At 43.3% G+C, this 23,907-nt stretch overlaps 1 protein-coding gene across 3 annotated transcripts in view; it reads left to right on the forward strand.

Moving 5' to 3' along the window:
• The window catches only part of DSCAM (DS cell adhesion molecule), a gene marked incomplete at both ends in the record, with an annotated part of 734,316 nt that overhangs the window by 599,414 nt on the left and 110,995 nt on the right, over window positions 1-23,907 (forward strand). For all 3 annotated transcript variants that reach the window (XM_080695506.1, XM_080695507.1, XM_080695508.1), the window contains one exon: window positions 13,823-13,893. In XM_080695506.1, the coding sequence (XP_080551632.1) occupies window positions 13,823-13,893 (71 nt within the window). The remainder of the gene's footprint in view (window positions 1-13,822; window positions 13,894-23,907) is intronic.

Consider the following 23,907-nt stretch of genomic DNA (forward strand, 5'->3'; position numbering starts at 1 on the left):
ATATAAATTAGTGGAGTAAAATAAAAAGCCTAGAAATAAATTCTTCCATAATGGTCAAGTTATTTTTGACAAGGTTTCCATGATCATTTGGTGGAGGAAATAATTATCTTTTAACTAAATATTGTTGAAAAATAATAATTACATGGAAAAGAATAAAATTGGAACTTTACCTAATCCCATATACAAGTATTAACTCAAAATAGATAAAAGACCTAAATATAAATCTTAAGACTATAAACTTTTAGGAGAAAATCTGGGTCATAAAACCTCACAACATTGAAATTGGCAGTGATTTCTTGGATATGATTTCAATGGCACAGGCAACAAAAGGGTAAACAAACTCCCTAATAAATAAAAAAAATATTGTATATCCAAAGACAATGTAAACAAAGTTAAAAGTTACTGATAGAATGGGATAAAATGTTTCCAAATGCTATATCTGAAGGTATATTAGTATTCCAACTAGAAATCCTAAAAATTAGCAACAATAAAATCAAACAATACAATTTAGAGATAGGTAAAAGACTAACATAAATAATGAATCTTCACAGATAACCAATCTTAGTTGTCTGTTGGATAGAAAATCTTGTTTCTCTGGTTCTGGTGTGTGTTACCTATTTCTTCTTTGTAGTTAATCTCTTTGAGTATTTTCTCTAGCGCTGGTTTTGAAGACATAAATTCCTTCAGTTTCTGTTTGTCATGGAAGCTTCTTATTTTTCCATCTAATTTGATAGAAAGTTTTGCTGGGTAGGAAATTTTTGGCTGGAAGTTGTTTTCTTTCAGAGTTTGGAATATGTTACTCCAAGCCCTTCTGGCTCTCATGACTTGGTTTGGGAAGTCTGGAGTGATTCTAATTGGTTTGCCTCTGAATGTCACTTGGCCCTTTGTTTTTGTTGCCTTTAAGATTCTCTGCTTGGCTTCCACATTGGTTACTTAACAATTATGTGGCGTGGGGATCCTCTTCTCTGATCCTGTCTAAAGGGAGTTCTATAAGTTTCCTGGATCTGTGTATTGATCTCTTGCTCTATGTTTGGAAAATTTTCTGCTATTATTTCTTTGAAGATATTACTTATCCCTTTGGTTTCACCTTCTTTTTCCTCCTCTATTCCAATTATTCTTAGGTTAGCTCTCTTAAAATGGACCCATATTTCTTCAATGTCAGATTCCTGCTGTCGGATTCTTTTTTCTAAATTAGAAACTATGTGTTCATTTTTTGAATGATCTTCTAAGGTCAAGATTCTATTCTCCATGTGGTCTAGTCGGTTGTTTGTACTTTGAATTGAGGACTTTACTTCATTAATTGCATCCTTTATCTCTTTTTGACTCTCTCTGAATTCTTTTTGAAACACCTCTATTATTTCTACAGTTATTTTCCTGATTTGATCTTCTAGAAATCTCTGAATTTCTGTTTTATCAGGTTCTGATGTTGTGGGGTTGTGGGCATTCATTGCTCCATTGTTATTCCTCTTTCCCATGATTTGGGAAGTTTGTGCCTTCTCTGGGTTCTTCCCTTGGGTCACTACGACTTCCCTTAAGGTGCTCTGGATCTCGAGTCTGTGGTATCTCAGTCCCCACTATTCCTGTACTGGGTTGTATCGCAGAGTCTCAGACCTAGGGAGTCAATTGAGGCTGCTTTAGACCATGGGGGGTTGCCAGGTTGGGCGTTCTCCTATGGTGTGATATCTCTGCTACTGCCACTCCCCCACTGGGTCAAGTCCCTGGGAGTACAGTACTAAGATTTCTCCTCCAGGGCCCGGATTTGACTCACTGTTTTTGAGTACGCAGATGGAGCTGTCGTGGACTCGGTGAATTTGCTGCTGCTGCCGCCGGTGGCAATATGGGGCTGCTGACACGCCCTTGGCCGTGAGGATGGCGTATTTCTTCTCTGTTTTTGAACTCCGTTCTGAGTCCCTGCAAGGTGTGCTGAGCCCAGCCCCTGGGAGCTTTAGATGCTCCCTGCGCTGAGAAATCTGCCGAATTCCTCCTGGCTGATCCGCAGTGGCTCACCTCAGCTCGCTGTCCGCCACTCCTCTCTGGAGCCTGGTGGGCTGTTGAGTGCCTTGGTCTGGTGCTGTTCGGTAACTTGCCGCTGCCGCTGGCAGTAAGGCGCTGCTGCTGTGTCCTTGGCCGTGAGGCCAGCGTATCTCCTCTGTGGCTCTGGGCTCTGTTCTGAGTTCCCCTCCTCTCTGGGGCCTGGTGCTGCAAGAAAAGATGGCGCCCGCGCCGTTCCGCGCCGTGGCTCCGGCTGCAGCACTGAGGTCTGGTTTCTGGTGTCTTGTTTTTCCAGCCCTTTTTTTCTCTGTCCCTTGTAATTACATTTTTTGTTTCTCTGCTGATGGTGTTTTCTGGCTATGAAAGGCGCTGATTTTGTGGTAATAGAGATTGGTTGTTAGCGGGGCTCGTAAGCCCCGCTTTCCTCCGTCGCCATCTTCCCCGAGATAAGAATTTTGAACAGGGAAAAATGACTTCCATCCTCCTCTCATCCAGAGCTAACCTAGGACATGTTGATAGAACCTTCTAGGTTGTTTTTGTAACCTGGACCATCACACATACATGAGTGTACATGCACACGCATTTATGCAGCCTATAAAACCTTATCCACTCTTGGTTACCAGAGTAAAATAACTGGTGTGCAGAGGACGGAGCAGTTAGGAAATGGTCAGGGGATGCTTTTATGCACCTCTGGCAGAAGAAGCCACTGTCCCTGGGCTTCACTGAGAAAGAAACAAGGGTCCTCTGGGAGGCAAAAGAGAGTCCGGCCCCAAACCTGCAGTCCCTCCGCTGCAGCAGCCAGAGCTCCTGAGACAATCCTCACCAGGGCAGGGCTGGACGCTTGGTTTCCGCCTTGTTTCTTCATCACCAAGAATGAGATCATCATCACCACCAGGCGACAAAGCTTCACCTGAAGACTTGTTCCAACTTTCAGGCTATTCTTGACTTCATTCCCATCACCTCCTTTTATTAACTGCGTTCTTAAAAGACATTGAGTTATAGATATTGGAAATACTTTTCTACAACTCATGATGATAGATAGCTCCTACCAATTACTGACTCAATCCTGTATTGCTAGACATGTCCCTTATTTCCAGTTTTTACTCTGATAACCACTGCAGTAGTGTGTTTCTGCACTGCAGTAGTGTGTTTCCCTTGTGGTGTTTCTTTTGCCATTTTCAAGTTCATCATCTTATTCCAAATAGTAGGAGCCGGGCGTGGTGGCGCACGCCTCCAGCATTCGGGAGGCTGAGACCGGAGGATCGTGGTTCACTTACAGCCTCAGCTACTTAGTGAGGCCCTCTGCAACTTAGTGAGACCCTGTTTCAAAATAAAGAATATAAAAAATAAGGCAGGGGGTGTAGCTTGGAGGTTGAGTGCCTCTGGGTTCCATTCCCAGACCTGCAAAAAAAAAAAAAAAAATTAGGATTTCTGGATCTAATCAAATTCAACATTTTTACCCTTTAGATATGTGTAGCTAATAATGCCTTCAGGAAATAGGTTTTTTAAGTATGCAATTCTCCCTGAACGGCAGGGGTGTGCCCATTTCTCAATCCTGGAAGACAACCATTCTGGAAAATGGTTTTTGAGTACCAGTGACAGAATGCCTTTATGCTTGAGAGTCTGAGAGTGAGCCATTTCTGGCACTTGGATGTTACATCATTTCTCACCTGCAAAATAGACATAAAGATGTTTTTTTTTCCTCCTTGCACAGATCAAATGATCACTGGAGGAACATATTCCAAGCTCTGAAAATACTTTGCATTTCTCTGAAATAAGTGGGATATGAGTGCTAATATGCTCCTTCGAAAATAGAACCTTACTTAAATATTTATCTAAACAACCCACTAACTTCCTGGAATTTCATTATGCTAGGTATTTAGGGAGAAGAAGCTTCCTCCACCCTTCAGCCCCAGGCGCCACCCTGACTCCATGATCAGCCTCCTCCCTCCCTCCGGGCCTCTTTCTAGCCCTGTGCTGTCTCCACAACCTGCTTGGGGTAGCTGCACTTCTCAGGGAGCCTCTGTAGCTACTTCCTGTTTGCCATTACTAGCACTGCTGCTGTTGCTTCCTTGCCATTTCCTTTGCTCCTGGACCGCCTCTGCAGCTGCCCGTTGCCATGGCAGCAGCTCTCTCTGCAGCCAGGAGGCCAGGTGAACAGCCCCCAGGGTGCGGGTCTGCAGTGCAGCTGCCTGGCATCTCTGCAGACAGATGCAGAAACCACCGCTTCTTTGGCTCTGGGGCTGGCTCTGGCCAGTCTCTTGGGTACTGGCCGTGGTAGCCCCACAAGACCTCTTTCATTTAGTATTCAGAGGAGCTTAAGGAAAATGCAAGGAAGAAAAGAGCCAGGAGCACAGCAAAGCTACAAAAGAGAGCATGTCTTTGTATTGGTGCAGAGATTTGCATGACCGAAATGAAATCAAAAGGCCATTTCCCGGGGTGACACACCTATACCAGGGTGCCACTGTCCTGAGACTGGCTTCCACCTCCCAGCAGTGATGGCCAAGAGACACACCTTATTGGGAGTGTACCCATCTCAAGGGACCTTTCCTGTCTTTACTGCTCTCTTTACCCCAAGATACGAGGTTGCCCCTGACACAGTATGGAATCTTCTGGAAGCTATAGTCTACTCATTGCTGTAAAGTGATGTCCAAGTCTCTGGCACCTGAGGTCGCCCTCACCATCCAGCTGCTGATGAGCTGGGTCTCTGATGGGTGTCGCTTTGAGGCTCAGTGACTCCCATGGCCCGGCGTGGCCTGCCCCACTATGCCTCCCTCCCTCGGTGCTCACGCTTCTCCCCTGACTGGAGGATTCTGCAAACTCTCGGTCTCCTTCCTGGTGTTAGTCCTTGAAAACCAGTTCAGCAATTCTTGACCCTGTCAGTCTCCCGGTGGGGTGCCTTTTCCTCACACCTGCATCATTTGAGGCCCACCATCCTTTCCCCATGGATTACGCTGTAATCCAACATCAGGACCTCCGCGTTACTTGTGTCTCCATTCTATGTGGGCATCGGGCATAAGGGATATGGCTCCATATGTGTGGGACAAATAGTGATATTTACCAGGTATTTTGGTGCATACCTATAATCCAAGTACTCAGGAGGCTGAGACAGGAGGATTGCAGGTTCAAGACCAGTCACAGCAATTTAGCCAGACTCTTAGCAAACTAGCAAGATCTTGTTTCAAAATAAAAGATAAAATAGATTGGGGGGTATAGGTTGGAGGTAAAATGCCTCTGGGTTCAATCCTCAGTACTAATACATACATACATACATACATACATACATACATACATAGGGTAGAGGATATAGCTTAGAGGTTGAATGCGCCTAGGTTCAATCCCCAGGACCATTCCAAAAACAGCTACCCTCTTTGGGATGGGAGTAACAGTGAAGGGGGTGTGTCTGTTACATATGTTTGTGCGCACATTTGTGTTGAGAAAATATATGGGGGATTAAGCACATTTCAACTGAAGGTTTGAAAGGTGCTGTAATCTGACTATTAGTGTTCCCCTCAAAATTTTTTGTTGATATTAATTCCTAGCCTAGTGGTCTTAAAAGGTATGGTCTTGGGGAGGTGATGAGGTTACCAGGGTGAAGCCCTTGTGGATGGAACCAATACCCTTGGGAAACAGGCGCAGTGGAGCTTACTTACCCTGCACCCTGTGAGGATTCAGGAAGGAAGCGCCATCTGACCCTTCACCAGACATTGAATATGCCCGCCCCTGACATCAGGCTTCCCAGAGTCTAGAAATACATTTCTGTAAGAAAATTAATTTGGGGTACTTATAAGCCACTCATATTTAGAGTAGTCTGAAAGGACTAATGCAAAAGATTCACAAAGAGAAGTGGAGGAAGGCCATCAGGTGGGGCTGGAAGGCCAGCACTCCGCAGCCAAGCACAGGGTTGGCATGCCAACCCATCCCGCATCCTGGATCATCAGCTGTGCCCACAGCAGATCCAGTCACAGCACAGGATCCTTGGGCTTCATGGGTCCAGCACTAGGTTAAGGATCCTAGTGACCCAAGGTGAGTCCTACCCCTGCCAGAGCCCTTAAGCATCTGCTCCTGCAGATTGGTGCATTCTCTCCTGGGGAGGTCTTTGATCTGGAGCTACATAGGACTGGGTGTATCTTCTTAATTAGGTGACAACTCTTAAAATGTGAACATTTCAGCTCACACACTCTGCTCTGAGTTGCTCTTGAGTCCCACGTGGCAGCTGTCAGCTGAGCTGAGCGTACAGTGTTCCCATCCGGTTGACTTCAGTTAGGAAATTTCCTGCCCTCTTTCTTGGAGGGCCCCAGCAAACTACAGCCCATGGGCCAAGTCTCACACACAAACCTAGAGCTAGAAATAGTTTCCACATCTTAAGTAAAAGAAGAAGAAGACGCTACAGCGAAGGCACATGGCCAGTGAATGATTAGAAGAGTTGCTGTCTGCCCCTTTATTCAAGAAGTTTGCACATTGCTGGTTTAGGTTTTTACAGATTGGAAATTTGAGTTGGGGATTCTACAATATCCATCACAGAGCTCTGTGAATGGAATCACTGCTATTTACATAACCTTTATCGTAATGTTTGAAAATAACATTGCTCCGATGCCATGATACTGAGTTTATTTTTAAGTGAAAGAATAGAAAGGCATTATCATACCACTTACACACACTTGACCTCAGAAAGCAGCCACAGAGCAGAGACCACATCACTTCTCATACTCAGTCCCCAGAAAGGAAGAGTCAGAGCCTGACCGGAGACACCGCCAGCGTTAAGGAGATCAGCTCTTAATGGGCCACAAACGTGTCTGGCTCTCCAGGTCTCGGTGACACCCATCAGCAAGTCCCATTCAGAGCTGACCCTTGCCAGACACCGACTTCCCATTAGCGGCTGTGCCCTGGAGGCCGCGTGTTTCTTAGTGCCTGTGACCAAGTGTGGGCCGCTGATCATGGCTTCATTATGAATCTGTGTGCAGCACGTGGAAGTTCCAGTGTGCCCAAGTTCCTCGGAATGGCAGTTTTCACAGACCCTCGGAGGATGGCAGGTTTGGATTTCTGAGAGGTCATGGCACAGACTCCTTGGGTTTGCAAAGTATCTGGGTCCTTGTGAACCAGAGCCATGAGCAGCCCACCCCTGCAGGTTGCTGATATTTTGCTCCATCTCTGGTTTGGAGGACCTTTGAGGATTAAACCCAAAGAAGTCGACAGCTTCTGTCTGTTCCATACACATGATGAGCTAAACCCTCTGTGGCTCTCCTGGAGCATTCTGCTATTGTCCTGGAATGTTCTAGAATGTTCTGGCATGTTTCAAAATGTTTTTTTTTCCCTCCCATTTTCAAGTTTTTGCCCAAATGGCATCCTCTCAATAAATCTGATCCCAACTCCCCTAATAAAATCCTACTGATGCCGGGCGAGGTGACGCATGCTTGTAATCCCGTACTTGGGAGGCTGAGACAGGAGGCTTGCGCATGTTCGAAGGCAGCCTCAGCTACTTAGTAAGGCTCTCAGCAACTTATTGAGACCCTGTTTCCAAACAGGGTCTATAAAATATAAAATAGGTCTGGGAGTGCATCCCAGAGGTAGAAGGACCCTGGATTCCACCCCCAGTACCACAAAACAAAACAAAAATCCTACTGACTTCCCCTCTGGCATGCTTCGTTAACACTCTCCTTTTTAAAACAGCACCAGCACCAGCACCATCCGAGGTGCCATGTACGTAAGCTGCTGGTTGATTTTGCTTGTGGTCTGTCCCCACCCACATGGACAGCAGCAGTGGCCAATTTTGTCTACTGCTATATTCTAGGCATGTATAATAGGTGCTAAATAAATAGTTTAGATGAATGACTTACTCCTGAATTGCTATTAAACAAATTTAGCCTGGATCCTCTTAGGCATCAGCTGCCTTGCTTTATTTTAATTTTGCCTCAATACTGTCTTGGCCAAAACACTTTGCCTCAACACTTGTTTGCCCAAAAGAGAACATGCCTCTCACCCATCCAGCTTCTATCAGAGATGGCAAATAATTGAAATCCAATAGCCCCTGGCTTCCTTCCTTATTTTTTTAACCTCCATTTGTCCTCCAGTCTTTAGTTAGTACCTGGCACGTGGTGGCCCTCAGTCAATTCTCCAATAAGGAAACTAGAGAAAGATATTTGGGAGTGGTGCCCACTGGGCCAGTTCAATCAAAGAATAGGCTCCAGGACTTCAGCTATAGGCGGGACATTATTGAGAACAGCTTAGTGATCTTTGCGAGGGCCAGGGGCATCCAGGCAGCAGGAGGTGAGCCATCTGGGAGCTGGCCAGCTCAGGGGGGCAAATTGAGCCCAGCAGGGACCAGGAGAGAAATTGGATCAGAGGCTCATGGACTTGGCAATTAGGAGGGATGTGTCCAACCAAACACGGTTAGGAAATGTTGCCTTAATTCTGAAAGAAGACTAATTCTTTTTGCAATTTAAAAAGGGGTTCTTAAAATATTATAGAATTGTATAGCAGAAAATGTATCCCCCTTTGTAAAAGCATAAGCAAAAAGCCCTTTCTAATGATATTGGGCATGCCACCCAGTAAATTTTTTTGTTGTTGTTTGCTTTTAGCTTGTTTGGAATTTGTCTATCTCTTTGTTTTTTTTAAGAGAGGAGAGATCCAAAACCATTCACTTAAGAGAACTGGCAGATCACTAAGTGAGTCACTAACTAGCCACTGGATCACTAACAGGCTCCGTCATAAAGGCAACGCGATCTTAAGTGGTCATCTCTGTTCTGGAGATAGGACTGCAGTGGGAATCTTGATGACATACCAGACCGAACCAGAAGGGAAAGTGTCTCTAACGAACAAAGGGACCCAACAAACATCCATAGAATGTTTCATCCACCAGCACCAGAACACACATTCACAAAAAAATTGTCCAGAAGAGATCAGATATTGAGTCAGAAATCAAGCCAAAATAACTTTCTTTAAAACAATTGAAGCTGGGCGTGGTGGCGCACGCTTGTAATCCCAGCATTTGGGAGGCTGAGACCAGAGGATCATGGTTCATGGACATCCTCAGTTACTTAGTGAGGCCCTCTGCATCTTGGTGAGACCCTGTATCAAAATAAAGAATAAAAAAATAGGGTAGGAAGTATAGCTCTCGGAGGTCGAATGCCCCTGGGTTCCATCCCTAGACCTGCAAAAAAAATTGAAAAAATTGAAAAAATAAAATTACATCATGAGCTTGATGTACCCTGATAAAATTGAGGGCATCCTTGTAAAAACTACATAAATATTTTTATTTAAATTATGAATATACCTTAACAAGGACATAAAGGCTGAGAGTACTGTCCACCATCTTGCCAAAATGCCTACATCTCAGGCCACAGCTGGACAGGCCCAAGGACTCAGGGAGGCAGCGCCCTTGACATTGTCTGTCATTTCTAATACACTGGCCTCTTGTCAAATGCAGCTCAGCATAGTTAAATTGAAATAACCAAGCATCAGTATGCCTACCGACCCTCAAAGTAATTCTCCAGAATTTTTATGGAGAAACCACATGCTTCTCGGTGACCACAGCATCATCGATGTGAGCAGAATCCATTTCACACATTTTCTTGGGATCTCATATCCAGTTTCCTGCATAAAGGGCTCGACCCCGCACACAGGAATTAGGAGCAGTGCTCGGGCAGTAATTATCCCTCTCACTTGGTGACTGCTCTGGAAATTCACTTCGGTACTAGCAGAGCCTTTTCACTTGGGTGATTAATAAATCCAAGAGGCCACAGTGCCCCCAGACCTCCAGCCATCTCCCGACCTGCTGAAGAGAGGGTGTGCATTCCGTGTTTCAGCATCTGCAAATTGCTTTACCCCTTCACAGCAAGGACTTGCTCTGGGCTCAGTTCTTTTAACGTTTTGTTGTTGTTGTTGTTGTCGTCATTTAGATTGTACTGGATATTGAACCCAGGGGCATTCCACCTCCAAGCTACACTCCTAGCCCTTTTTATTTTAAAACAGGGTCTTGCTACGTTGCTGAGGCTGGCCTCAAATCTGGATTGTCCTGTCCCAGTCTCCCCAATACCAGGCTCAGGACATGCACCACCCTACCCTGACTGGGTTCAGTTCCTGATGCCATGTGGCTCACAGCCCACTGGGGAGGAGAGAATGCAGACTCACCTGAAAGCCTATGCACAGCACTCCAGGGCAGATCTCCAAGAACAGGCAGTGGTAACTGCTAGAGGTTGGGGCTTCCAGGTGTACACAGGGAACTCTATTGGGGGAGAAAAGTTGAGGACAAAGGTTCCTAACTGTACAGGACCTGGCCCACCTTCATTCTGCTACGATATTGGACACAGGAAGGACTCAGGGTGCATGGGGGCAGGTGGACAAGAAGACCGCTGGGTCCAGAAAGTAGGAAATTACTAGCACAGTCAAGAAACTTGTGTATGCTACCCTCCCCTGCCCCCTTTACATGGGTAAATTAGACCAGAATCAATGTTAAGGAACCAAATAGAAACTGGTGTAGACACAGAGACCGGGCTGGAGCAGGTTGAGAGGCCGTGGAAGCCTGAGAAAGGAAAGTGGGGGAGGAATCAGAAGACAGGGGATGTCAGAAAAAATTTCAGGGATGGTATTAGCAAGACTGGGAATGGGGGCGCAGACACCCCATGAGTCCCACTCCCTGCAGTTCTTTGCTTAATAGATACTGTGGTCTCCCCAGTTCCCTTCAAATTCACATTATCTAAAATGCAGTGATTCATCTTTTCTGGAAATTGGCTTCCTCTGTCTGCATTGGTGTTATCATTCTTTTCTTCCAGCCGTGACCTGTGGAGCAGGCTGCCCTTCTTCCTCATGGGTGAGGCAGGCAGCTGGGCCCACGGTTCTCACTGATTATCATCTGAGCATCCATTTCTACCTTCCCAGGGTCAGTGCTTCTGCTCCGACTAGCCAGTGCCATTTTGCCCTACGCTGTGTTCCGGTCTCATGAAGCTCATGACGAGGCGGGCTGCCTCTTCTCTCCTCTCCTGTCCTCGTCTCTCTTCTCCAGCCAAGGCCCCTGCCCCATGGTTCTGGGCTCTGAGAACAGCGCACACCCTTTTCCAACAGTTGCAGAAATTTGTCCAGACTTGCTCATGCTCCTAAAGCCACAGCTATTTCTTTCATATTCCCACTTCTCCCCTATCACCTGGGCCCTGGGAATTGCTAGACTCTGTATCTGCAGATTCAACCAACTTTAGACTGAAAACACTGAAAAATATTGCATCACTTCTAAACATATATAGACTTTATTTCTCTGTCATTATTCTCTGAGAAAAATATAGGACAGCAACTATTTGTATAGCTTTTCATTAAATTAGGTATTGCAAGTAATCTAGAGATGATTTAAAACATACAGGAAGACAAAATGTGTGTAGGTTATATGCAAGTACTCGGCCATTTTATAAAAGGGACTTGAGTTGCCTTCCATTTTGGTATCTGAAGTGATCCTAAAACTAAGCCCCCAGGGAAATTGAGGAAGGCCTGTATTTTGTTCATATAGGAGACAATCAAGTTTAAACCTGCTTCCTTCAACCAGTAAGTCTGCCTAACACCAGCCCGTCTGACCGTTCCCTTTTCCTTCTCCTTCCCCCTACTTAAAATGACGATCATGTTATTATAAGCCTCTTTACTGAGCATACTATTTTCATATCATTCCTATGATACATATTATATCCCATCATACAAAGAGGGAAACTGAGTCATGGAGCAGTTACATATCCCACAAAGCATAACATAGCTAATAAAAGTGACAGAGACAGAATCTGAACCCAGGCACAAGATTCAGATGCTCCTGAACGTGACAGCCACATCCTGGTACTGCTCACAACCTCCTCTCTCTTTGAAAAGGAAGCGGGCCTCCCCTGGATCGACGCCCTTCCCCTCTACCCACTGTCTTTGAGGTCCTTACCTGTGCTGCTCGCCAGCTCTTGAGGACTGGCTCACAAGCTCTGCTCTTGCTGTTTGTCTCCTATGACACGCTGCCCTCTGCACAGGGTCCTCCCCATGCCCACAGAAAGGGCTCTCAGCAGCTTAGCGGCACCCTCTAAACTGTTAGTCCAGGAACATTTTTTGACTCAAAGGAGTTGCCATGGATTCTCTCAGGCCTGTGTGTTGCCTCTCAGAAGATGACTCCCCCCTCTTAGTGCATGCCCCTGATTTTTCCACCAGATTATGGACTCTTGGTAGGCAAAAGATGTCTCACATCTCTTAGTTCTTCACGAGCACCTACTAGGTGTGCATTCCTAATACACACTAAGGGGCTAACTGGGGTGAAAATGAACCCGACTCTCCTGTCTCCCCCCTGACTGCACAGCCATTGGAGGTGGACGGGCATGAGCTGGGCGTTTTGTTTCCACTGCAATTCTGCTCCCCTGACTATGGCCAGAGGAAATGTAGATGATGATATGCTGGGATTTTAACTGGACACTGTGGAGAGTTAAAGTGATCAAAGAGACCCAAAGGCAGAGGGATCCTCTTCCCAAGTAGCTGTGAGCCCTTTGAGGAAGCCTGACACCTTGTCACTGAGCAAAGCGTCCCAGGAAAGAAAAGCCACCACCACTACTACAGACAGTTTCATGACACACATTTTGTCTTACAGATTCCCATTTTACTCCTCAACTTACTCAAACTCAGGGTCCAAGGCTTGCTGAGTAGTAATACAACAGCAGGTCCCCAAGATTCATTTTTCTAAAGAATAAATAAACATAAGACAAACATTGTACACAGTGAGTCTGCAGAGCTGGATTTTCCTGGTGGAGAACATGCTTGTCTGAGCAAACATGGAAGCCTTCTAGGCACATGAGTGTCCTGTGACTTTTGATCTGCTATGCAAACCATTTCTTTTTTTTCCCATCCATAAGTCATCATTTATTTCTTAATTTTTTTTATTTTAGATCCTTTCTCTTTTTATTAGTGCACTGCAGTCATACATCTTAATGGAATACACGATGGTAGAGGCTTACATGCACATATCGCTCATTTAGCCCTACCTCAATTCCCACCTCACTCCCTCCCCTCACTCCTTCTCTTGTTCAGCTTGGTGATTAACTTTGATATGGTTGTGAGTATACATCATGTACATTAGATGTATATTCCTCCCTCCCATCCCCCCCAATTTGGTCACCTTATTTGCTCATCTGTGGTTTCTCCTTCTTCATCTACAGTTCCTCCTAGGACCCTTTTTCCTCTAGGTTCCTCATATTAAGGAGAAAATTCGACGTTTTACTTTTGTCACTGACTAATATCATTTAGCATGTTCTTCAGTTCCATCCATTTCCCTGCAAAAGATGTAATTTTGTTCTTCTTTAATGGCTGAGTAAAATTCCATCGTGTACATACCCCACAGTTTTGTAATCCATTCATCTGTTGATGGACATCTTGGCTGGTTCCATAGTTTGGCTATAGTGAATTGTGCAGCTATGAACACAGATACACATGCATTAGTTTTGTAGTTTGGTTTCCTTTCTTTGGGTAGACACCCAGAAGTGGTATTGCTGGATCAAATGGTAGGTTCATTCTCATTCTTCTGAGGATCCTCCATACTGTTTTCCAAAGTGGTTGCACTAATTTGCGATCCCACCACCAATGTATTAGAGTTCTTGCTTCTCCACATCCTTGCCAGCATTTGTTGTTTTTTGTGTTTTTCATGACTGCCATTAGAATTGGAGTTAGGTGAGATCTTGGGATAGTTTTGATTTGCATCTCTCTGATTGCTAATGATATTGAACATTTTTTCATACATTTATTGGCCATTGCATTTCTTCTTTTGTGAAGTGTCTGTTTAGTTCACTTTCTGCAACCCACTTCAAACCTACCTTTTGGTTTTTGGTCCTTATAGCTCCTGACGGTCCACCTCAGGAAGTTCACCTGGAGCCCATCTCCTCTCAGAGCATCAGGGTCACCTGGAAGGTAAGCCCAGCCAGCATGTGCATCCTGCTACTTTGCCCATTGGAACAAGCCTTTTGCTATTACGTGTTGTGATGCCAAGATACATTTTATAAAACTTGCATTTTCCAAAATTAGATCAATAGCCCTTTTCTTAAAATTCACTACAGTCAATGTGTTGCCTAAAGACCAAGATTCATTCTGCAGAACATGTCTTTAGGGGATTTTGTCATTGTCTGAACATGATAGGGTTTGCTTACACAAACCAAGATGGTTTCAATAGATATCACTAGGTGATATGATTTTATGGGACCACCACTGGAGAAGTGGCCCATCACTAACCAAAACATCATCATGAGACATACAACTGTATTTGTATCCACATTTTGACTCTTTTGCAGCAAATTCTGGTTTTAAAGAGAATGATGTTGCTGTGTATGTGTGTGTGTTTTTAATTATTATGAAGGTTCTCAGTATCAATCTCCATACAAATAGCAAAAGTGACATCCAACAGTGCCCTCTAATTTCACCCCAGAAAAAACCAAAGTGTCTTACCTAAGGGGAGATCTTGATGTGGTCGAGTCTATGTGGGGGCAGAAAGGAGAAAAGTACTAGTCGTGTCTCTAGTTTGCTGTGTCCTCAAGAATGGCCCTCAATGTCCTCTCCAGTGAAGTAAACAGAAGCAGTTGCATCCCAGCCTGTGGTACCTGTGTGTGGTCAGTTGCATCCCAGCCTGTGGTACCTGTGTGTGATCACAGATGCAGATGGCTGCTGGTTGGCTTAGCATGTGTTGCTAGTTTCTCGGAAGATAAGAAAGCTTGAGACACGACACATACAGCGTTCAGAGCAAACTTTCTTTGTGAAGGAATTTGCCCTGACTTGTATACTGGTGCAAAATCTTCCCAAACCAGTTCTTTGGGGGCACTGCCGCCCAATGGATCTTCAAGGCACAGCGTTTACCTGGTGGGCAAAATTAACTCTGGAATTATCGGAAAATCTCCTGGAAAATGTTCTGACAATAACCATCTTGGGCCAAGTTCCATTTTATCTAGAGAGCTGTTATTGTGTCAATACTTCTATGAAGTCACACTCACTACTACAGTTTGGAATTTCTCTCAAGTTGTATAGATTTTTTTTTCTTACCTCTGTCTATACCCTTTTTCCTCTGTTCTTACCCCAAGAAAAAGGCAGGTAACATCCACAGTGAAGCCCTCAAATCACCCCCCTTGTAACTTTTGCAAACCTAATCCAATGTACCTGCCCATTTATTTTCCTTCCACTATCAGCTCTTTCATAAAATGACCAGCATCTGGAACAAAAACAGATTTTCACTGTTGGGGTATATCCCACCATCTGTGTTGACGCTGATACCGCAAGTCCTTGTGCAGGCTTTTCTCAGCTCCAGCCAATGAGCTGCGCCTGCAGCAAGCAGCGTGACATGGTTGTTCAGCTGTATCCACTGTGGCTGAGGAGAGCGGGGTTTGGGGGTATGCCATCCATCTTTGTGAGCTCAGCCAACCCCTGAGCATCACACACTGCACAATAAAAAGTGCTCAGCAAGCCACAGCCCTGCGCATAGTCCAGCCATGCTTCAAAGAGGGCGCTGAGTCACTCAGTCTTAAATTAAACTGTGAAGTTTCACCTGCTAACCCTGCACATTCTCTAGTGTTTAGCGGTTGAAAAAGACTAGGTAGGACTGTAGCCCGGAGAGCTTTTGGGGACCTGCATGATAGGTGAATCTGTGTACAAAGCTCCTCACTCTTACAGCTAAAATTGGAAAGTTCTGAGGCTTTAAAAGGCAGGTCAGTCTAGAAAACAGCAAGAAAGGTCGGTAGGTTGCAGTTAAATTTCTTCAGAGTGCCAAAGAGATGAAAGAGTTGTGAGCTATTAGAGAGAATCTGGCTTTGATTACATCATGCCCGATCGTGGCACTGCTGAGCTGTGTCTCTGCTCAGCACCACCAACCTTTGCTGCAGGGCCTGTGGGCGCAGGCAGACAGGCGAGGGCATGAGGTACAGCTGCCCAGTCACTGGCTGAGCACTTCAGTTTGGCCTATTTATGTACAAACTTTTAAAGGGCGTCACTTCAACCAAAGTGTATGCTCTTGTATGTGATCTAAAGGATATGCAAAGTACACTATGAGGCCTAAAAATGCCTTTATTTTATGAGTTCAGGAGATGCATTCATTAAAAGGAGACCAAGGAGCCGAGTATGGTGGCACTCACTTGTAATCCCAGCATTTGGGAGGCTGAGATAGGAGGACTGTGGTTCAGGGACAGCCTCTGCTACTTAGTGAGGCCCTTGCAACTCAGTGAGACCCTGTTTCAAAATAAAGAATAAAAAATAGGGCTGGAGGTATAGCTTGGAGGTAGAATTCCCCAGGGTTCCATCCCCAGACCCGCAACAAAAATAAAGGAGACCAAGAAAGAATTAAAGGAGAGAAGAAAAGACAGAGCAATATCAGGAGCCCCCTAAGAAATGGAAACTCTGGAGTGCAGGGAACCCAAGGTAGGAGCCATGAATGGTCCCGGGACCACTCTTTACAAATGAAAGATTTCTCTGTAGATAGAAATAAGGTGGAGGAGGAAAGAGCGCTGGGGTTTTGTGGGAGAAAAGCCATTTTAGACTCTCAAAAGTGAGGGGCCCCTTGCTGGCCTTGCTGTAATACTGGATATACATCTCAGATTTAATTGTCCTAGCAGAAGTATAACTGCGATGACACCCCCTCCTACTGAACAAAATAAACAACTCTCCCTTTTTATACTAGTTATTTCTTCCACCAAAGGAAAGCTTTAGATTTGAACACTTGGGGTATAGAGCAATCCAAGCAGACACTCAAGCCCCCCAGTACTGGGCTATAGCACCCTGCTGGAGGCCCTGCACTGCCTGGATGGTGCCTGCCTGGGTACAGCTCAGGTGCGGCTGCCTTTCCTGCTGTCACTCACATTCTCTCTACCTAGTCCTGCCTAGTCCTGCTTACCGGAGACTGGACGTACAGGACTCTCCCCGTGAGCATGGGTGCGTCCCCACAGTCCACTGACGGCCTCATCTCTGTGGCACCTGCTACTCCTGGTGATGCTCGCGGGGTTCCCATCACAGATTCCTGCAGCCAGCTCCATGTTCATATCCTCCACTACTCTCTAAGCCCCCCGGGTCCAAGGACAGTGTCTCATTCACCTTCCATTGCCCAGGGGCCAGCACGCGGTGCATGGAGGGGCAAGTGTGCGTGTCGGTTGAGACAGAGAGTCCTGAAGGTTCTACCTAATACTCTTCTCTGAAGTGTCACTAATGTCAGATGCTGTCATGCGGATGACTCCCCACTCCACCATTAGGCTCTCTGCACAGCAGACTGTAGCGTTGTGACCACCATCTGACTCTTGCTGTAGTGAGCGGAGCGTCTACCTCAGCTCCCGGGCACCCAAAGATGCTACAGGCTTGGCAGCCCACCACCTGATGTAGGGGTTTCTACCACAACTAATGGAAAGGCAAAAGGGAAATGCAGCTGTAATGGGACTTACAAGGTGTGGCCACTGCCTATCATGAATGTAAGCCCACAGGAAGGTGTTTGCCACCCAGCACCAAAATGGGATGTCTTTGTTACTTAGGGCGAAGGCTCAGAAAAGGCTTCTAATGACTCCCACATATTTTGAGTTAAATAAACAATGCCTTAACAGGGACTCAAAAGCAATGCAAGTGCATCTACAAAATGGAAATAAAGTTCCCACCTCCTACCACATACCCTTATAAACAAAATGGTTTGCTTAAACAAATATAATTTGCTTTGTGCACACTGTTTCTGATTCAAAATCAGGAATAATATTGATAACATATTGACAACATATTGATATTGGTAACATACTTGAGAAAGTACCTGAAAATTGCCATGCGTGGTGGCGTACTCTTGTAATCCCAGTACTTGGTTGGGAGGCTGAGACAGGAGGATTGCAGGTTTGAGGACAGCCTCAGCAAGTAGTGAGGCTCTCATTAAGCTAACAAGACCCTGTTTCAAAATAACAATTTTTAAAAGGGGTGGGGATGAAGCTTATAAGTAGGATGTGCCTGGGTTCAAACCCTAGTGCCACAAAAAAAGTACCTGAAAATCATACGAGTAAAGAATACAAATTAACATCACCAATCTATGTTTTACACTGGCTTGCACTTTAATGAGTTACAGTTTTTCTTTTCAGATGTTTACATTTTAGTCAGAACTGACTGAAATAGCAATGTCTTAAACAACCTTGAACAGCAAAGCTTGGAATCCAAATGGGATTTTGTTTACCTTATTTCTGTTGTTGAGACACTCCAAAGGTCAAGCTTAAAAGCTGATTAATGGGAGCCGGAGTCCCAGAAACACAATAGGATATATTTGTTGAAATGCATCTCATTTTTTAGATTAAACATAGTAGCCAGGTGGTGAAATTTATTAATATACTCATCAAGGTTTTCTGCACATTGACCCATTTTTATATTGGACTACACATACTGGTAACTATAACTAATTTTATGTAAGCTAACAGTATTGTCAAAAATTAGATAGCTTTAGATTTTATAATTTTAGAGAACAACATTAATAAAAATAAACTTGTTACCTGACAGATGATTTTTTATACAATAATGAGACATTTACTCGGGAGAAACAGATGTTAACCAGGTCTTAATGCTGACTTTTTGAATTAAGATGACAAAAAACCTTATTGGTTAGCTCTCATATAATATAAAACTCACACATTTCTAACCTTTAACTTTTGATTTTTGAAATTTTCTAGCAAATTTAGATGACTTTAGATATATAGTATATTTAGTTTTTAGATGTAAATACAGCTATGATTACTGGTACATATTTTATATTTGTTTGTTGATGTTTAGCATTTTATTTAGACACAATTTGTTTACTTGCATCTACCCACTAACTTATCCCTTTTAATAATTAGCCAATAGATTAAACTATCATTTTAACAAAATAAATCCTCAGAATGACATTACAATTTAAACATCTATTATTAGGAAGCCAATGATAGTTGTCTTAGCCTGAAGAAAACATAGTGTGTTAATCTTTAGTGACAATTTTGAAATTTCCAACAAACTTAAACATTTAAAAATTTAAGCCACATGAACTAATATGCAATAAGAATAAACTTTTATACATAGGCAAGGCAATAAAATCTTCTTTCTCTGCCTCTAAGCTGATAACTAAGAGCTGCAGCCAGTGTTGGCCTTGGTCAGCTAAAAGTTGGCTGTTATCTCCACACTGTTACTTAGAAAAAGTATTATATTTTTATAATAGTTTAGGCTAAAGTTAAAAGATAAAAAGCAAACTGTATTAATTCAATCTTAATTACCAATTACACAAAAGAGCTTTACCTCACAATTCTTATATTTTAAAGAACTATTTTTCGGTATATTTTATCTTCATAAGCTGAGCTTTTGACATACAAACTACTTTTAGCAGATAGATGAAAAGGCTAAAACTCACCAAGGACACAGGTGGACAGTACACGTTCCAAACTTCAAAGTGGGAATGTACCATGTAACTCCTGACTTATCATGTTTTGTCATAAATCCAATACAAGAGACAAAAATAATTAGCGGACTTGCAGCTACATTTGGAAGAAGAAAAACTTTTTGCCAAGCAGGATGAGAGAGGGGAGATAACTAAAAACATAAACCCATGTTGTAATCTCAAACTATATAATTTGTAAGGCTTATTTTTACAGGTGAGAGAGGCAGGACACTGAATGTGCTTTCCTGCTCTGAGGCTGGAAGAAATTTCTCAGCGGCCACCCCGAAAAGAAGTTTGTTTAACTCTGTTTCTGTTGGGCTTTTTGAACAAAGGAAAGACTAGGAGGTTATACAGCTTTAACACAGACAGATTATAAAACCTGAACAGAATGAGTGGATATGTGTGGCGCTGTTCTCAAGTGCCCCCCGACGAAGGGAGGAGAGAAGGAACAAAGGAAAACTCAGCGTGGGGGGAGGATGATGAGAACTCCCGCAGATCTGGACCTAGAAGAGATTCACAGGCAAGATATTCCCAGGAAAAGAAACAACAACAAAACAGGATGTGAGTGAGTTGTCTGAGCCTGTGGTGGTGAATGAAAATTAAGATTAGTAAATGTGTGTTGATGATGGTCAGCCGTTGTCCAGAAGGTCTGTGGATACGGGTGAGGTGGAATGCGAGGCAGGGGGCAATGCAGCAAAATGGCGAATTATTTGATCAGGAATCCACAAAGGTGCTTGAGCATCCTGTGGAAAAACAAAGGCATGCACTTGGCCAAAGGTTAATAAAATATCAGGTTTTGTTTCAGAAGAGAGCAGAGGTGCTTGCTCCCAGGCAGCCACTCTAGTGGCCAGACAAATTGCCCCATGAGTTGTATTTAAGGCATCTTTAAAAAGATTCAGTAGAGAAAAAGCTTTTACAGGGACCCTTTCTGGTCCATGATTGGTATAATATAGCTTCATTTCCTGACCTATCTTATTCCATGCTTCTAAGTTTAAAGTTCCTTCTTCAGGAAACCAAGGAGAACATTCTTGTAGAAAGGAGAGAAACTGCTTAAGTTCCTGAGTAGAAACTGAGGTACCTCTTTTCTTTAACATATACCTAGCAATATCATATGCAATATCAATGAAAAAACCTCTTTCTTATGATTCAGTATGTCCCATCTCTAATGTCATTGCCCTTCTTTACCTGTTCTACGAAACAGGGGGTCTGCAGCACCCTTGAGCAATCTACCTGGCTCCCTGAAAATGAGGGGACTACTCACCAATCTTGCCCCATGGTAGGCGCCACTATGCTCCCAGGTTGGGCGCCATTATGTCGGGGTCCAGCCCTAGCAGAGTCGAGGTTCGTGTGTTGATGAGGGGAAACCGAGGCCGATAAGAGAAGAATGCCACACGAGATCAATCTTTCTCCATCTTTCTTCATTTTATTCAGGATTTGTTATAATTTTTATATTATTTGTTGGCAGAAAAGCAAAGGCATAGTCATGCAAGCAGGATCTTCAAGAACGAGAAAAAGTTATTTTTTTATAAAGTTTAGGGCAAGGGTGCCAGACATTTAAACAATCATAGTGTGTTTTGTCTCACTTCCCAAGGCTGACTCAGACTTACTCTTATACAGTGGCTCTAACCAAGGTCAGTTTGAACTTATTGTTTGGCCCAATATCTTTATCCTTGGGAAAAAATCCTTGCTGCCTGAGTCTCTCACAAGCCGCTGCCCATCAGTTTTAGTTATAATGTTTATACATAAAATTCCAATTATACATATTAATCCAAATAATCCTAAAATAATTTTTTGAAGAAGGGAATGCTAGACATACTTCACGGGGGATCCACGCCGTTGCGGGTCCCCTGATCGAGCTTTCTCAAGATCTGCAAAAGACGCGGTAGCATATGTCTATGTGTGTCTGAGTGTGCATGCATGTGTGTATGCATATGTGTATGTGTGAGTATATGTGTGTATATGCACATGTGTGTATATGTCTGTATGGATGCACATATGTGTATAAGTATGTATTTGTGGGTATATGTATATGTGTATATGTCTGTGTGGATATATGTATGCTTTGTGTATGTCTGTGTATGGACGTGCATGTGTGTATATGTGTATATCATGTGTGTGTCTGCACATACACATATGTGTACATGTGTGTGGGTATGTGTGTGTCAGTATTGTAGCTCATACATACTAAGGTTTGATCAATATGACTTATCTTTACTCTTCTAATTTCTTCACATTATAAATTTTATTTAACTCTGCTGAAATTATAGAAGATATACCAACTTTATATTTTTGCCTAAGTAGTATGCCAAACTTTTCCTATATTGACTGGAATTCAATTAAGTGAAATAAATTTCACTTAATTTTGAAACCATAACAATAATCCTTAGGTTATAAAAATTACAAAATTTTATATTTGCTTTTATGAGTGAATCCATTGGTTCTAGTGTTGGTTTTACAGCAGCTTTATTAAAAATCATGAGGACCAATATGTCTTTTCAATATGTAAGGAATGGCCTGCCCTTTTCATATATGTTTGGCCTTATCCCCCTACAACAAGAGAAGAAAGCATCAAATTCATGTCAAAATCCCTTGGCCATCCTTATAGAGTAGGGTTGTGTTTTCTCAACATCTTACAGTTGATTAGACTCTATAATTTCCAGGAGTGTTGTTTACTGAACCCTCAGTAGAAGTGGAGTGAGTGAATATTTGTTAGGACCACCTGCTATGTTCACATTTATGTTCAAAGGTTCATATTCAGGACTCGCGGACTTTCTTTAGAAAACTATAGACTCCTTTGAAATATTTAGGTGAATAAACTTGCATCTTAGATTTTGTGTATATACAAAATCCTACTATATCTTTAATGGAACCATCCCTTGTTTATTTAAATGTATTCTGCCTCCCTTATCAACTAGCCGTTGGATTATCCTCATAGTTGCACCATGTGCGTGGTCTTCCATTACTCCAGGTCTCTCTGTCCAGCAGAGCCACCTGCCTTTGGCAGAACTCCCATCATACGCAGGCCGCCCTTCGAGTCCTTGATCTCAGTGTGCAGTGCAAGATGCTGGCTGCCTCTCCAAGGGCTATCAGCCACCAAGAGTGTGGGACTCAGGTCTGATACCTAGGCATGTTGGGAAGAGATTCTGGCTGGGACTCAGCATAAGAGGCATCTCTCTATTCAAAACCCAGTGAAAGTCAGTACCTCCATAGCTAATTGACCTGACAAGGTGTGAATTTAACTTGGCCTGAGAATTAGGACCAAAGCCATCTGCAGTTCTGAATGGCTCTTTCTTTTTCCTTATTTTTGCGGGGCAGGAGATGGATCTCAGGGGCATTCAACCTCCAAGCTATACCCCCAGCCCAATTTTTATTCTTTATTTTGAAATAGGGTCTCACTAAGTTACAGAGGGCCTCACTAAGGAGCTGAGGCTGTCTGTGAACCACGATCCTCCAGTCTCGACTTCCCCAATGCTGAGATTACAAGCGTGGGCCACCACGCCCGGCTCTGAATGGCTCCTTCAGAGAGCTTCACATTGAACACAGAAGAACCAGGCATGTTACAAGACTCAAGCATAGGCACTTTCATTTGTCTATGTTATAGCTTTTGGGGTACAATAATTTAGAAAGCAAAAATTGTATTTTTACTTGACCTAGAGAATATATTATCAGAAATGGCAAATAAGAGCCATGAGTAGGAGCCATGAGGCTGCGCTTATTAAAAGGACCTCCTGGACATTTATGCATGTCCAGTCTTAGGTCTATTTTTAATTAAGGCATCAACCATGCAAATGGATAAGGTTCTAAAGTTGGGATATAGGACAAAAATTGCTATTGTCAGAATACTGAAAGTAATTTAAATTACACATTAAATGTACTGCATAAATTTTACCCACAAAACACTATAACATGTAAATATAAATATGTAATATTCTCAGTGAAAAACAAGTATATACTGTAATAACAATCTTTCATGATATTGTGCATAGAGTGAGATTATCATAAGTTAAATGCAACTTAACCAGTAAATTGTATATGATAAGAATTTTGTACAAAAATTACTGGATCTAACTTTGGAAAATTAGACATTACTGATATCTCTCCATTTAACAAAAATGACTTCAGCAAGTCACTGTCACTACTGAAACGTGAACCCTTTTCCCTGGTTCTAAATTAAGCATCCTTCCCATTGGGCCGCAGCCAGGTAAATACCAACACCTTTTGATGAAGTGTCCTCTTCCCACGGCTCTCTCAGCACTGAGCCAGCAAGCATGGAGCAGAATGGTCATGAGCACATAGATGGTCGGCCCCTTGAATAACAATAAGAACCCTGATTTCGCTCTGCGTCCTGGTTGGTAGGCCCTGGTGGCTCTGGAGACCACAGCCATTTCTAATAACAAATATCCCCTTGTAAAAACAAATGGTGTGAAGTGTGCCTAACCAAAAAAATGTTTATAGTACTTTTAAATTTTATTTCAATGTACATTTATTAAATAATCTAACAATAGGTTCATAGATAAGGACTTTAGAAAGATCTACAA

The sequence above is a fragment of the Muscardinus avellanarius genome (assembly GCF_963383645.1).
Source record: "Muscardinus avellanarius genome assembly, chromosome: 5".
Lineage (NCBI taxonomy): Eukaryota > Metazoa > Chordata > Mammalia > Rodentia > Gliridae > Muscardinus > Muscardinus avellanarius.